At 38.6% G+C, this 15,780-nt stretch overlaps 3 protein-coding genes and 1 long non-coding RNA gene across 5 annotated transcripts; 1 reads left to right on the forward strand and 3 right to left on the reverse strand.

The window, feature by feature from the left end:
* Window positions 1-367: 367 nt before the first annotated feature.
* Window positions 368-2,259, reverse strand: LOC112171867 (ethylene-responsive transcription factor RAP2-1). Of its 2 annotated transcripts, none has more exons than XM_024308992.2 (2): window positions 2,043-2,259; window positions 368-1,923 (listed from the first exon to the last, which is right to left on the reverse strand). In XM_024308992.2, exon 2 carries the CDS (start codon window positions 1,846-1,848, stop codon window positions 1,378-1,380), a length of 471 nt encoding a protein of 156 aa, XP_024164760.1. In that variant the 5' UTR covers window positions 1,849-1,923; window positions 2,043-2,259; the 3' UTR covers window positions 368-1,377. The 2 variants fall into 2 exon arrangements, with proteins under 2 accessions (XP_024164760.1, XP_024164761.1); XM_024308993.2 differs by having other exon boundaries at window positions 368-1,932.
* Window positions 2,260-4,614: 2,355 nt separating this feature from the next.
* LOC121049818 lies at window positions 4,615-5,866 on the reverse strand. Its single transcript, XR_005801407.1, has 3 exons — window positions 5,606-5,866; window positions 5,333-5,466; window positions 4,615-4,827 (listed from the first exon to the last, which is right to left on the reverse strand). It is a non-coding gene; the product is annotated as an uncharacterized LOC121049818 (long non-coding RNA).
* Window positions 5,867-6,629: 763 nt separating this feature from the next.
* On the reverse strand, window positions 6,630-8,171 carry LOC112174367. The gene has a single exon (XM_024312125.2). The coding sequence runs from the start codon at window positions 8,101-8,103 to the stop codon at window positions 6,814-6,816; it is 1,290 nt and encodes a 429-aa protein (XP_024167893.1). The 5' UTR covers window positions 8,104-8,171; the 3' UTR covers window positions 6,630-6,813.
* A 5,205-nt stretch (window positions 8,172-13,376) lies between these two features.
* LOC112168764 lies at window positions 13,377-15,780 on the forward strand. Its single transcript, XM_024305674.2, has 2 exons — window positions 13,377-14,528; window positions 14,966-15,780. Exons 1-2 carry the CDS (start codon window positions 13,580-13,582, stop codon window positions 15,454-15,456), a joined length of 1,440 nt encoding a protein of 479 aa, XP_024161442.1. The 5' UTR covers window positions 13,377-13,579; the 3' UTR covers window positions 15,457-15,780.

Consider the following 15,780-nt stretch of genomic DNA (forward strand, 5'->3'; position numbering starts at 1 on the left):
TTTAGGTGTCATAGAGATAAACTCCACTCAATCATGCGATGACTTAGCTAGGATAGTATTATTTCTGTCAAACCTCTCGACTGAGAAATTCCACCTTCAATATATAATTACTGATATATCAATTTAAGCATATGTTAAATTGCTTCGTAAATTTGGTGCTTTGAATCAATCACAACTTTAAAAAGAAAAAAAAATGGAAGTCATATAATTGATCATAATACTAATGTAAAATTCAATGATAACCTCAAATTTTCTCTAGTGGGGGAAAAAAATCTAAGCAGATTCATAGAGCTGCAATTAATTAAACAGAACAACTACGATAAGGCCTGCAAGATCCATGAAGACCGTAGATTAGTTAATTATAAGAGATACGAAAGTCAAGAATTTGATTAACACAGACAGTTGGGCAGCCAGCCAGCCGCAGATTTTGGCTTACAAAGAGAAAAGAGAACGAAAGAAAAAGGAATCACCATCCTTAATACATAATAAACTCAGTTTTGGTCCCCATACAGATCACAGGCCAAGCCTTAGCTCTCTCATTCCTCAGAGTCATGCTCATACATAATAAAGAACTATAATATTAATTAAGCAGTTATTAAAAAGGAAAAAGGAAAACAGAAAAGCCTCCACCGTCCATGACGAAGCTTTCACTACCATACTATGAGTCCTATCATGAAACTATATATGTAAATGGTGAGAGCGACATAACCTCTCTGATTGAGGACCATCTTCTTCCTAGCTACCTCATACTTTCACCACAGGAACATCATCGTTGTTACCGCTTCTTTGCTGCCTCTGCCTCCTCCCTTATCTCCTTATCTACTCGCTCTTGTTTGGCAACTTCCTTATCAAAATCAAATTGAAATGATATAGCTTGTCTGTAACCAAATACCATGAGGTAGGCCAACGCTGTTCCTTTCCCGTTTTGTTCTTTTGCTCAAACTCGGGTCCAGAATCGATACCAACCGCAGAGAATGATCCGCCGCCTCCATCCACCAAAACCATACAAGCAACTAAAAAGATTGGAATGAATTCATTGATGACCCAATAACTAACTATTGCTAGCTCTTCAAACTGTTACAGTTTCATGATGAAAAACCAAAACTATACTATACCAATCAAAACAGAATCAACTCTTTTGATTCTGTTTTTTCAGACTCCAATAATATCTCCTCCTATGTTTATCTATCTATCTATCTCTCACTTATTGCACAAGTAGGGTAGCTATATGTTTATCATCAACTGAGATATATAGAAATATGGCTAGAAATATATAGAAGAAGAAACCAATAATTAAGAAAAGAACAACGAAAAGAGAATAATATTATAGACAGTTGGTGATCAGTCTCATCATCATCGTGCCTAGGAACTGTTTCATCAGTTGTCATCGGAGTTTTCCGGGTCCGGGTATTCGTTCAAATCAGGCTTAATCTGGGAGCCAGTTTTCGACTGCGACGACGGCGACCGGAGAGCAGTTTGGAGAGCGTCGACTTTGGCCCCAACCTCGGTGGCCTTCTTGCGTATGGAAGCGGACGACATGTCGTGCAGCTGGCCTTCTTGGAAAACTAACTCCGGGAAGTTGAGTCTCGCAGAAGGGCCTCGGAGGTAGAAAACGGCGGTGTCGTAGGCTCTGGCGGCGGCGACAGGAGTTGTGTACGAACCAAGCCAAATCCTGGACCGCTTGTTGGGTTCTCTAATCTCGGCCACCCACTTGCCCCACTTTCTCATCCTTATTCCTCTGTAGGGCTTTTCCTGGTTATCATCGTGCTCATGTTGTCTCTTCTTGCGCTTCTCTAAGCTCGTGGTCGAGGAAGAAGACGATGACGAACAACTGTACTCTCCTTCCATCCCAAGAAAACGAAAACTCTAGCTGGCTTGGCTAATATGGGTTGATTCCCTTAGCTTTTCTCTTGTGGCTTCTAGCTTTAGAGACCAACACAAAACAAAACTCAAATGAATGAATGAAGATTATATACGTAATATGAGGTGAAATTCATATATAGGAGGAGAGAGAGGGGAAGGGATCGGATTTAGTTTCGTACTTGGCTGCTAGTGTGTCGTATGGGCACGGCCGCCACGTTGATGTATGTTGAAGATAAATACAAAAATGGCCGACATATTCCATCATCTGCTCCCACCTTACCTAGCTTCTTCTTCTTCGTTCTATTTCATATCTCTCTCTCTCTCTCTAGTTTCTCTCTTTCCCTTTCACTCTTTCAGCACTGCTGCTATGGTTTGTTTGCTATGAAAATTGAAAAGGCCTTTCGGAGCGCTTATATATAATCTCTTAGGGGAAGAGGACCCACGTAGCGGTTTTGTGGGCATGTGAGACCGCCGACGTGGATGGATGTTTACTCCTCTTGCACGCAATCTCAACCACAGTAGCTTTGGATAATTGGTCCGCCCTCTTTTCCAGGATACACCAAATCCGTTCATGTTTTACAACGTAACGTGTTTTTTTTTTTTTTTTTGCGACTAAAAAGATTTATTAAAAATAAAGTGTACAAGTAAGAAGAGGAGATGACATATCCTATAGAACAATTTTTAGGATGAACATATTCACACTCTATTGCGATTAACGCATGATAACTTTATAATTTTCTAATCCAACCATTCATGTTGTATAACATAATACAAAGAATAGTATGTAAAAAATCAATCAAATTGAAGACATTTTAGTTATTCATTTCTATGAAATACATGAACGGTTCATTATAATAGTAGCAAGTGTTGTTAGAACCATCCACTTGTTTGATTCAATTGGATAACTAAACGATTTGCGATTTGGTTGATTTTTTTTACAGAGATAATCTTTAAAGCTTAATTTAAGATATGGACCGTTGGATTATAAATTTATTAAGTAAAGGATGTTAATCGACAATGGGAGTGAATATGCTCGTTCACCCTAGGGGTGAACCTAAGAATTGTCATATCCTACACCTTCTAGATGTAAAATACTACTGATAAGGAATGATAGCCAACATCTTGCCTTCCAAAACAAAAGAAATCAGCTAAAATGAAAATTAGGGAGACCCAACTTATCTCTTAAACAAAATTGATTAACAAAGCTTGGAGCTGAATCAAATCAAGTAAAGCCCGTACCTGAAGAGCCAAAATTGGCCAATGCATCAGCCACCTGGTTTCCTTCACGAAAAATATGTGAACAACGAAATTGCATCATTGAAATGCTATGCACACAATTTTTCCATGCCACCTGTAATTGCCAAGGTACCATTTGGGGAGAGCGGAGAAAACTTAGAATTAAGATGAGTCAACTTCAAGCCAAATATGCTTCAAATCACGAACTTATGCAAGCTCGATTGCCTCGATCACTGCCATGCAACATAACGTTCATCTTTGAAGAAATTCAATTAAGTCAGAGGTCGTTTAGTGATTTTGTATAACATGAGTAGACGATTCACTTCATTAATTAGTCTTAGTTACTCTGTTTATTAATTGAGACATTATTATTGTTATAGTCTACATGTTCTTATCTAAGAAATATATATAGTTCTCATGAAATACACTTATAAAGATAATATTTTATTTATTTGATTCAATAAGATCATCAAACAATTTTTATATAATGAACGGTTTATACTTATGAAGATAATATTTTGTTTATTAATTGAGACAATATTATGACAGTTTACATGTTCTCATCTAAGAAATGTATATAGTTCTCGTGAAACACACTTATGAAGATAATATTATATTTATTTAATACAATAAGATCATCAAATAATTTTTATATAATATAAACGGTTTGACAATTTAAGATAAATGTTATCCGTCGTAAAGATGAGTGAACGAGCCGATTCTTTAAGAAGATGAAATAGACCGATCTTCCCTACAACATCAAAAATTATTTTAATTTGTCAACCGAAAAGTTTGAGGGATGTTTTTGTTGCCACTTGTGAACTATAAAAAACGATGAGGACCACAGACCCACCGAGGTCGGTGGTGGATGGGAACAGCAATGGAAATGGCAAAAAACTGCCATAGCTTTTAACCCAGTTCGGTTCAAGGAGCTTGGCTTTGGCACTTTATTTTTTATACTGATTCCAATTGTCAATTTTGTTGTTAATATTGAAGCCATGAATGGTATCAATTTATTGGAGATTAGCTTGCTTGCCACTTGCTTGCTTTGCTCGGGCCACCTAAAATCAAACAATGATTTTGGGACGTGTCGAGAGAGCACTGGTTTCTGTATAAATTATTGGGGGTAGTCAATTACTCATTTTCAATGTTATGACTTCAAACGCTGCCGAGAACCACCGTCACAAATTCAATACTCACCAATTTTAATTTATATATTAAATAATTTAACCTAACTTAGTTGTAACTTGTAAGTGAGCAATCTGGGGTGGCAAATTTTTTTTTTTTTTGGTCGTAATCTATGGTGGCAATTGAATCATGTAAGTGACTCTAAACGTAGGACTTTATAAGTTATTATGGTACTAGATACATTCTCAAAGATAGTTTCTTTGTACATGACATTCGTATTAAATTTAACATATTTTAAAATTTTATAACTATAATCGAGAATAGTCAGATTAACTATCATTTGACATTTACATAGTAATTACGTAAATTACTAGAGCATACCTTCGATACATTTTGAGTTATGTACTCGATGAATCCAATGATGGCACCGATTGCGTCATACAAGTTCCAAGCCGAGGAGCTGGATGTTTGGCGTCGACAATCCAATCTTTTTCATTTTGGCACTTGAAACGTGGAGGATGAGCGACACGTGGAACATTGTGCGATGTGGATGAGCTCGGTAACCTTTAATTTTTGTCAACTGGGCAACTTGGAGGTTTTCTAAGTCGGCACAGAAATAGTAAATGAGAAACGGATATTGTCTTGCAAAATGAAACTTCAGAAATGATTTCTGTACTAAATTTGGATATTACATTTCACATCTAAACTGCGACTGTTTAAGTCAACAATGAAACTTCAGACCAAAAAAAAAAAATCAACAATGAAACTGGTTCTAAGATGCTACAGTACTTCTCAATTAAAATAAGAAGCTGCTTTAGCTGTTCTATACTTCCCAGTTCCAACCTACAGTAAATAAGTGTATTCAAGCTAGGAGTAGCTCACAGTAGCTATAGAATATACCGTAAAGAGTGACTAATTTAATGTTTCTCGATTATGAAATTTCAATACTCTGAAACAATTTAGAATTTCTGCTGTAAATAACATAGTGGAATTGAATAAATTTAACGACAGAACACTAGAATTTATAAAAATCATTTTTCATAAAATGAACGGGGTGTTTTATTCCCGGTGATTAGAAAGAAGACAACCTTATCATGCTGCTTACCAAGGTCGAGTGCTGAACAAGAATCAGAACCAAACCCAGAATCTTTTAAGGTCAAAACGCTTTACCATGCTGCTTACTGATAAGGACTTTTGCCAATTGCCACCCAGAAGTAAGGAAGACTCATGGTAAGGCATCTGCCACCCCAACATATTGAATATGATTTTACTACACCATTATAATATCAAGGACCAAATACAAGTAAAATCTCAACAATATGTATATGTTGAGGGATATATAATGGCATGTGAGATCCAGAATAAGTTTTGAACTTACAAGTACATGTGATCTATTAAATCATTTGGATTCTGAACTGACTGCTCATTGCTCAATGAGGCTACACATCCTTTTCGCCCCAGCAAAATTCGAATCACCCGAGCTCCAGTTATCATCACAACATTTGTTGATGTACTTTCAGGTGATCAAGATAAGGATAAGGAACACCACGTGAAACCAGAACAAACAAACATGTGAACAACACGATTTAAACACTTGAAGTCTACGACGGTAATTAGTAAAAGGAGACACCATGTATCTTATAAACTTCATTGATACAGAAAGTCCACACTCTAATTTCAACGGAGATAAATTTCACAAATTGTCACTCAACTATGACTCATTCGACACTTTGGTTACTGAAGTTTCAAATATATCACTTTGTTCACTCAACTATTACACTGTCAATCACTTTGTTAATTTTTTTCATTAAAAAAAATTATAATAAATACTTTTTGGGTGACTTTGTAATATTTGAGTGACCAAAGTTATATATTTAAAACTTCAGTGACCAAAGTATCAAATGAGTCATAGTTGAGTGACCATTTGTGAAATTCTCCCTTTAAAAGAAGTATCTAAGTGGTATGTGTAACGCCCCAATTTTCACCTCTCCAAAATTAGTTACGTTACAGTGCCGCGAATCTTTAGAAGCACAAGCTAAGCAAGCTTAACTCATGTCCTAAAGAGACGCAAGGCAATTTCAGTATGTTTTTCTTTAAGTTCAGGTGATCATTATTAAAGTCGTAGTACCATCTTTTCCCGTTCAACAAAGTCCATACCTCACCAGCTCACCCATGATACTTGAGACGAAATCACAAAAGCTAAAACAAGAAATGCAATGCAATCTTATAGTGAACATCAGTAGCCAGTTGAGCAGAATATAGGTATTGGATTACAGACTACACCCTAGATCAAACAGTTGTATCGAAGTTGCCAGGGATGAACTTTAAGTGTTAGTTAGTAGTCACATTAAGCTAACGGGAATCTAAAAGAAATAAGTTTGGACCTTCGACTGTGGACGATGGAGAAGGAAAATGTGGTCACAAATATCTTTGTATTCTTAACCAGGAACTACGAACACTTTACATTCTTGAACACCAACTTCATCCTTTGCCATTTATCACAATGTAGCTGCATTGCTAATCAAACAGTGCCACAGCTGAATCAAATGGCATGCCTGATACAACTACAAATTCAAACTCACTATATCAAAAGAACCCATATTCATCTTCTGAATCCTCATCCTCGCTGTCCTCCAACAAATAGTCCCCATCCTCACTTTCCTCATAGTCTTCCTCCCAATCTCCTGCTTCCACTTCCCCTTCTGAAAACGCCGAAATCCTCATTCCACCAGACCCCTGAGACCTTAGTCCAACAAGATCATCAACCACATTGTCCAATTCACTCCCACCACTAAATCCCAAATCCGAAAACACGGAAACATCACCATCCTCCTCCTCCTCATCCTCATCAGAGAACTCACTTCTCCTCCTTTTCGGCACCAAATCCTTCTCGGAAATCTCCCCCTTTTCGAGCCCAGTCCACGGCACCCACACATCCGCATGCCTCCCCAAAGCTCTATCCCAATCCCCCACCACCACAGTCCCCAAACTGGACTCTCTAGCCTTCCTCAACATGTCTGAAAAATCCGAATCGTCCGAAACCAAGAACAACCAGTCAATCCCACGGCTCATAGAATGCTGCATTTGCCTCTTCAATGCCCAATCCGCCGCCTGCGGCTTATCCTCCACCGTCTTCACAAAAACCCCAGCTCTTCTCAGCTCAGCCGCCAGTCCATACCCAACCTTGGGCTTGATCAAAGTACTCGCAGCCTCATTGTACTTATGATTCCCCGAAATAAACCTCTCCTTGAAACGCTGCCGTTTCTTCCCTTTCAGAGACCGCATTCGGTTCAGCTTCTTCTGCCGCTCCCGCTCGTGTAGCTGCTTGAAGTGCTTCGTCAAATCCAAATTCGACTTACACTTCCGGCCGCAGACTCCGCAAATGTAAGGCTGGGGAGGCGTGACTATCCCCTTGCGCTCCAGAATGTCTAATTGCTTCCGTTCCCGGCGCTGCTCCACTACCCAGTTGGGCAAGTGGATGAAGGCGTGGCGGTTGGCGTAGGCCGACACGTCAACTACCTCGCCGAAGTGCTGGGCCACCTGTTTCAGCGCCATGGCCGCCTGGTACGGCGGCCCGCGCGGGGGTTTGTTGTCCAGGTCCCATAAAATCACCACTTTCTTCTGTTTCGGCGTGTATATGCCTTGCTTGTTTCTCACCATGTCGATTTCGGAGTTCGCGGCTGACGTCACAGCTGTATAGCTCCTCCTCCATCTTCGTTTGTTAAAGGAAATTGAGGACGAGGGCTTTGGGTTGAGGGTCAGGTTGATTTGGGAATTGAAGAATGGGGATTGGGAGGAATTGAGGAAAAGGAGAGGAAGGGGTTTGTTATAAGGGAGGGTGGTGTGTATTGGGTTGCAGATGATGGGGTTCACCATGGTTCATTTATGAAGGTCACTGTGAGTGTGGCTTCGTTGCTTTGGAGACGACGAAGATTAGGAATTTTCTGGGTATATCCATTATCCAGTTGAGGTTCCTGTGGGAACTGAATCGGTTGGGCCTTTCAAAATGGGCTTTCTAAAAGAGATAATTCTGGACTCGTTATTAATGGGCTGACTTGGGTTTTACTCAATGCTAAGACAATGATATGCTTATGGGCCAACCATTTGTTATGCTAGTGATTAATAAGAGGCCTTTCCAAAGACACAGCGGCTCGGTCTCTTTTCACCCACACTTTACTTCTTGTGTTTTTTTCTTTCTTTTTTTTGGGAGAAAAACATATAATGATCTTACACTACGTTGCAGAAACTTTTATGTAATTTTATGCCACACGATAACATTCAATAATTTGCTATAATAAATACCAGCAGTGACATCATTACTCGTCATTGCATGTGGAGTGTGATGTAATTTTTACAAAAATGGACAAGAAATGAGACCTAATAACTATTACTGACCCTTTAATGATTTTCAGTCATGGTTTTACTATAATTAGCCTTTATTGTTTTTTTTTTTTGTTGAAAGGATTAGCCTTATTATTAAAGGTGCATAAATTAACTTCTTAGAGAAATAGTTGCCAAAAATGATTTTACCTGCATATTTTAATACCCAATGGAGATGCCATCAATTTGTTTTGTTTCCCTAGTCCTAGATTATCCTCTAAAGAAACATTAGCCAATCATAGCTAGTGACGATTATGTCTCTAAGAAATGAAATGGATGGGCTCCTACTTACATACTTCTGCATTATAAGGCTTTGCCAAAATGCTTTACGTTCTTTTTTTCTTTTTTTTCCTTTTCTTTTATTTATAAAAAGGATTAAAGGATTTCACTCTACCCCATGTGACTCGAACATAACCATTTGTTATGCTAGTGATTAATAAGAGGCCTTTCCAAAGACACAGCGGCTCGGTCTCTTTTCACCCACACTTTACTTCTTGTGTTTTTTTCTTTCTTTTTTTTGGGAGAAAAACATATAATGATCTTACGCTACGTTGCAGAAATTTTTATGTAATTTTATGCCACACGATAACATTCAATAATTTGCTATAATAAATACCAGCAGTGACATCATTACTCGTCATTGCATGTGGAGTGTGATGTAATTTTTACAAAAATGGACAAGAAATGAGACCTAATAACTATTACTGACCCTTTAATGATTTTCAGTCATGGTTTTACTATAATTAGCCTTTATTGTTTTTTTTTTTTGTTGAAAGGATTAGCCTTATTATTAAAGGTGCATAAATTAACTTCTTAGAGAAATAGTTGCCAAAAATGATTTTACCTGCATATTTTAATACCCAATGGAGATGCCATCAATTTGTTTTGTTTCCCTAGTCCTAGATTATCCTCTAAAGAAACATTAGCCAATCATAGCTAGTGACGATTATGTCTCTAAGAAATGAAATGGATGGGCTCCTACTTACATACTTCTGCATTATAAGGCTTTGCCAAAATGCTTTACGTTCTTTTTTTCTTTTTTTTTCCTTTTCTTTTATTTATAAAAAAGATTAAAGGATTTCACTCTACCCCATGTGACTCGAACTCAGGCTTTACGTTCTTCTGCTTTATAAGGCTTTGCCAAAATGTTTTTCTTTCTCCCCTATTTTGCATGTTATGATTTTCATAACATGTAAAATAGGATAGAAGTTATGTATTTAGTGGTAAATTTCATATTTCTTATTTTGCAGTTTTACTTTTCTTTTATTTACCATTCATATAAATCAATGCCAAATATTTTGTCGAACTTGATAAAGTATGCAAAATAATCTTTTGATAAAAATGATATTGTCTCATAGAATGCGGAGTTTAGATGGTGATTAATTTGATGTCTATTGTCTAATCGTTCCATCACGATTTTCTCATTCATTTCGTTTATCCTCTCATTAGTTCTCAGCCTGTCAGCCATAAACAATAATGTCATGTATGGATAGTTATTTTGTTGCAAACTTGAGAAATTTGTAGACTCTTTAATATCTCCTCCTTAAGTCATGGCAGTTTATCTCCTTAGTCCTTATCATGTGATATGATTGGCCATTGGATGATGGTCAATTATTAATAAGGTCCTTCATTGTGATCATACTGATGAATTAAGTAGAACGGCATTTAGTGGGTCTTTTGTGGTTGAGCTGTTGAGTAGCTGCCAATCGCGATTTGTTATTTGTATAAACATATCTGGAATAATGAACTTTGACCAGTAAAGACGCCATTCTTTTTGTGTTAGGTTTCTAAAAGATAAAGCTCCTTCGTTCTTTAACAATTAAGCCGTACTAACTTCCACCTTAATTTATTTAATGTACCAAAGAAACTTCCACTTTATTTTGTTGCAGCTTTGGTCAATTCTGCCCATGGAATCGTATCAATAGTCAACACATACAGATGAATTCAAGGATATTTCTAAAGTTTTCAAGTAATAAAAGGTTTCTCAATGAATGTAGTGATATATCAAGTTAATCAATTTAAAATAAAAGTATATTGATTCTATGTATTGACTGATTAGCTCGTTTGATCTACGGTTATAGAGTACTAACTACTCGATAAGAGTGGTGGTCGGAAATGTAATACTTTTGCTGGTGCACATGGTAAACGAGTTGTGCGTTTTCAAACAAGGGTCATCACCATGAGTTAATTAGGAATAGAGTATCAGATTGATTAACCACTATTACAGAACAACAAGATGGAGAGGTCAGAGTAACTTCTAAGTAGAATCACAAACAAACGAAATTAGTGGTGTGCATCAGTGCGTGTTGAATCCACCACAAATCTTCCACCCCGCCAGGTATGCTTGACCGAAAGACGACACTATGGGTGGTGTGAGAGATTCTTGCGTGGGGCAGCCCCAGCATGAGGGTATTTTGGATATTGTACTTTTAAAAAGTAAGGGCAGTTTCAGAATAAAGAGAAAATTTTCTGATATCTGATTGGTCAGATGTACCACGTGTCTGATATGTCTGACGTACGCACAAATTTTTCGGGTGGTGTTCCCCTCGTCCAACTATGTTCTAGCTCTCCTTTTGCAAATGCCAAAATTAGTAGACCACATGAGACAAATTCATTATTTTGTGTTGAATCCCATAATCTTTGACTATTTGGTTTGATTATTCAATATTTGATAAACTCTTGCTCTTTCATTATCTCTATTTACCATTTTTTTTTTTTTTTGAGAGAAATCTCTACTTACCACTTAAACAACTTCAAAATGTTTGACAAATTATTGTACCCGAAAAAAAATGTTTGACAAATTATTTTGTAGATCAAGAAGTCTGTATAATACGTAACATATTGTATTGTTATTTAACATGTGATTGATATATACTGTTATTTAGAATGTAATTTATAATAAAAAAATTGAACTCTAAATCTACAACATAGGCAATTTTTTACCAAAAAATGTATTTGACAATTTACTAATTAAATACATGTTACATCCAATCATACAGAATAATTTATCCGTTCTACCAACATACCATACTAGAAGTGATATTATGGAATAAAGCAGAAACTCTAGGGTTTCGAGTCTAGCTGCGGCGCCACCATCTCGGTTGGTTTTCCGCCGTGCCTAGTGACGTTCCCGTCGGGATTTCTGGTTTGGAGGACCGCGTCTTCCTGGGCGGGAAGAAGCTTTCGTATTTGGAATTGATTTCGGATCCCGGCAGATCGATCCCTTCCTAGGTCGAGTCATCTGTAGGTTCGCTGTGCAAGAGAATCGGAGGTCGGATCGGGTGTTCTCATTATCGCCGGCATCGCTTTTTATTTCGTGGGGCAGCTGCTTGGTCTGTAGAGAGGAGGAACCTTCGAGTCAACATGCAAGGCGTGCACCTCTGGTGATCCAGGAAGCAGCAAGGTTGATGCGTCACTCTCTTGTCGGATTGATGGGGTGGTGGAAAGGCCGACTGTCGGAAGGATAGATGGCGATAGCGGAAGCCTGGCAATTGGAGGTGAAGGTTGCTGGTGTGTCTGCTCGGGTACGGACTTGGGCTTTTGGGCCTGGGCCTAAACTTGGGCTGATGGGCTCTTCTCCGTCTGCTCAGATTTTTGCTTGGTTTTTTTAGTCTGGATTCAAGCTCAAGCTTGGGCTGGTTGAGTTTGTTGCAATTGCTTCAGTTAAGAAGAGCAAGACCAACTTGTTGCAGAGGTTGTTGGCTCCCGAAGAGGTCGAGGAGGGTGTTGGCTCCAATCCTAAGGGGAAGGAGCTAGCATTTTTCTAGGTCTCTACTATTAGACATCTGGTTACAAGCCTTCTAAAGTTGGAGTAATCTCTATGAGCTTTTTTCTAAGATGTCTCTAGTTGTATTTGTACCACAATTGCATGCTGGCAAATTAGACTAGATGAATGATTTTTCCTTAGAATAGCGAGGTTGTTCTTGCTTGCTATCCAGCGAGCATCCCTTTATACTTTAATGAGGCATGTTAGACTTTACTGGCTTCTTATGTAAGTGCATGTTAGACTCTGGTCTGGTTTTATGGCTTTGATATCTAATAACATCAAATCATTTTCAAAAAAAAAAAATACAGAATAATTTCTCCAAAGGCTAACCATAATCCAAGAAGGTAACATAACTCGTGAACTAACCATGAAAAAGAGATCAAGGAAACTTTTTAGAATAACCCTAGTTTTCAGTTCAATCATTAATAATACCAATCGTCCATAACTCCATATATTCCCATAATCTTTGTGATTATCCCCCATATCTGAAGGAGACGACAAAAGTTTGATTTCCACAATCTCTATCATGATCCCCCATCTTAGGGAATCTGTCTGCCTATTACACCCCTCCTAACCCTGATTAGTAATTAGTAATTACCTATCTCTGGTTTTGAGTATCGACATATCTTTAATCCTTTTTTTTTGTTTTTTTGAGAGAAACATATCTTTAATCCTTGAATTAAACAAACAACAACCAATTTCACCTTTTTGTAACTTTCATTTTAACCGTCTCAACGTCCCCTCTCACAATCCTAATATTGCCAGACCCTGAAAAATAGTCAAAACCAGAATATTAAACCGTCATTAACATTTCTGTACCTTTTGGCTTTCTAGAAGTGCATGCTACTAAACACAACCATGTCTATATATCCTAACTACCAAGGCACCCCCATCTCTTTGGGAAAAAGCCGTAATGAAATAAACACCAACGCGTATTTTTAATGTAAAGGACTGTCGGCTCACCCCAATTAACCAAGTATAGAATTCAAAGTCTCTTTTTGAATAAACGTTTCGGCCATCTCTCATGACTTTATTCTAATGCCAATATGCCATACCATGCCCTGTTTCGTTTCCTCAGTTTCCTACCTTTCTTGAACCAGTCTTGGTCCACGCCTGCCCTCCTCCTCCGCTCTCTGGTTCTGTCCTTATAATCTCTGCTCTTATCTATTCCACCATTGATTCCTCATTCAAGCAAATTAAGAATAAATGGGGCAGATACAATTGGTTGCGGCGTTGCTAGTGTGTCTTGGAGTACTCCTCGCTGCCTTTGTTGTTCTGGTACTATGGCGGTTGGATTGCTGTAAGAAACGGAAAGAAACGGGTAACCAGACGACGCCGAGGAGGGTGAATATTAGAAGTGACCAGAGCTTGGAAGCCGGAATTGCCAAGCTTCATAATAATCAGCAACAGGGTCTGCAGGTTGATCATGTTTCAAGTAAGAAAACGGGGAATAACTACTACATGTATCGTCGTGGGGTTTCGGGAAAAGCATCCCCTCTTTTTAGTTGGTCTGATCATCCCTCCTCCGTCACCGACGCCGTCGAAAATGGGTGGTCACGATTTGCTTTTGCGACCACTTACACGTCGTCACCGTCCACGCGATCGAGGCGGCTGTTGGGGTTGTGCGCCGTTGGTGAGCACAGAGTGAGAGAGACGGAGCCGGAGATTAGTTGGGAAGTTTGTCAAGGATCGGTGGATTTCATGCAGAAGATCAGATTAAACTCCGGCCTGAAAAGAGTGTTGAATTCCGGGAGCACCACCGCAGCTGCTGCCTCTGTGATTAGGACCTCTCTTCCTTTGCCGGGGCCTCCTTTAGGGAACAACTCATTTCCCCAAGAGGCCTATTTCGAGATCACGGTTTTGTTTTCTCTTGGAGATGAAGTAAATAGTGAAAGTGAGAAGACCAAGCTCATTAAAGAGAAGTTCATTGAGATGCCGAGTTCAGAATCTTTAGTACATGTCACTAGTAGTGCGCAGAGAAATAATAAAATTGAGGAACTGAAGCTTGGTGTTATAGATGAACATGATCAGAGAAAAGAAGAAGCCGTATTACTGTCATTGGGGCTCACTACAGGTGGCTTGCTTCCGATGAAACTTCCGGGAAGCTATCCGGGAAGCATCGGATTCGGATCCAACGGTTCTGTCCATCTCGATGGTAAGTGACTTTTTCTCTCTCGCATTGAATTTTAACACGGTGACAATGGGTGATAATCACTCTGTTCTTGCAATGTGCATTGTCTAGTATGACTTCAACTAGTCAATAGGTTAAAAATTTCTAGTTTTGGGTAAATTTTTGGCCAGTAGAGACAAAGGAAAAAGCAGCGAACCGCCAGTGAATCAAACCTCCCACCTAAAGAATCTCTAGCATGACGAAGGTGAAACAAAATTAATGTTTGTATATACACATTACATGGTGCCCATCCTTGGCTGTACCTGGAGTAGGTTTGAAGTTGTTGATGAAACTTTTTTAAAAACAAATATTTGGTAGACTTATTATGTGTTATTGCATCAGTATATGCTTTCCTTCATCCGCAATTTCTGCTATTCACTTTATGTAATTTTCAAGTTTTAACTCTGGTTAGTTTCTTTCAGGGATTAAACTTGCATTTGAATCGGAGAAAGCCGCGTGGGGAAGAACAGACCATGTAATCGGTTGTGGGTTTGATCCAAGACAAAAGAAGGTCTACTTCACTGTAGAATCGGAGCTAGTTCATGTGGTGCATTGCAAGTCGGAGGAGTTTGGGACTCCTCTGTACCCAACTCTTGCAGCAAACACAGATATTGAGGTATTGGTCAATTTTGGACAAAGTGTGTTCAAATATGCACCAGCAAATGGGCACAGGACCCCCAATCCCTGCTTTGTTGGTCCTCTAGGAAATGCCTCCTCTCATGCCTTTTATGAAGATAGCAAGGAGCTCTTTTCGATGGGAAGGATCGATTCTCAGTGGCTTAATCGGAGTACAACCAGAGGCAGCCAATATCCAGGCACTGCAAACCGGGCATTAGATTTTGATGAGGAGTCTAATGATTTGTTTGAGATTGTTTTGGATAGTTGCGGAAGATCACCAAACACCGTGTTATAGAACACAGTATATAAGCAGTACTAATTGACTGCAATGCTCCGTGTGAGTGAGATGGATTCGCCGTCAGGGTTTAGCCTCTGGTTTGCTCATCATGAGAATATACAGATAGAAACACGTTCCTACACATAATAGTTTTCTTTTTCCCCCTTGGAAAAATTTTCTGCTCTAATTTTGCAAGGGTACATTCTTTGCCATTGTATATATACCAAAGTTCCTTTAATTTTCAATGTTTATTCAAGTTGTAACTGATCTTTGATGTATCTTTCATGAAACTGAAGATGATTGTATAACATAAATGATATTGGTAGTCATTTGTATATGAAA

Source organism: Rosa chinensis, chromosome 6 (genome assembly GCF_002994745.2).
Source record: "Rosa chinensis cultivar Old Blush chromosome 6, RchiOBHm-V2, whole genome shotgun sequence".
In the NCBI taxonomy this organism is placed as follows: domain Eukaryota; kingdom Viridiplantae; phylum Streptophyta; class Magnoliopsida; order Rosales; family Rosaceae; genus Rosa; species Rosa chinensis.

Bases quoted from the DNA above. Each gene is read 5' to 3' on its own strand.
- LOC112171867 (XM_024308992.2), bottom strand. From the start codon at position 1,848: ATGGAAGGAGAGTACAGTTGTTCGTCATCGTCTTCTTCCTCGACCACG.
- LOC112174367 (XM_024312125.2), bottom strand. From the start codon at position 8,103: ATGGTGAACCCCATCATCTGCAACCCAATACACACCACCCTCCCTTAT.
- LOC112168764 (XM_024305674.2), top strand. From the start codon at position 13,580: ATGGGGCAGATACAATTGGTTGCGGCGTTGCTAGTGTGTCTTGGAGTA. The intron at 14,529-14,965 runs GTAAGTGACTTT...AGTTTCTTTCAG, and splicing joins CGGTTCTGTCCATCTCGATG to GGATTAAACTTGCATTTGAA.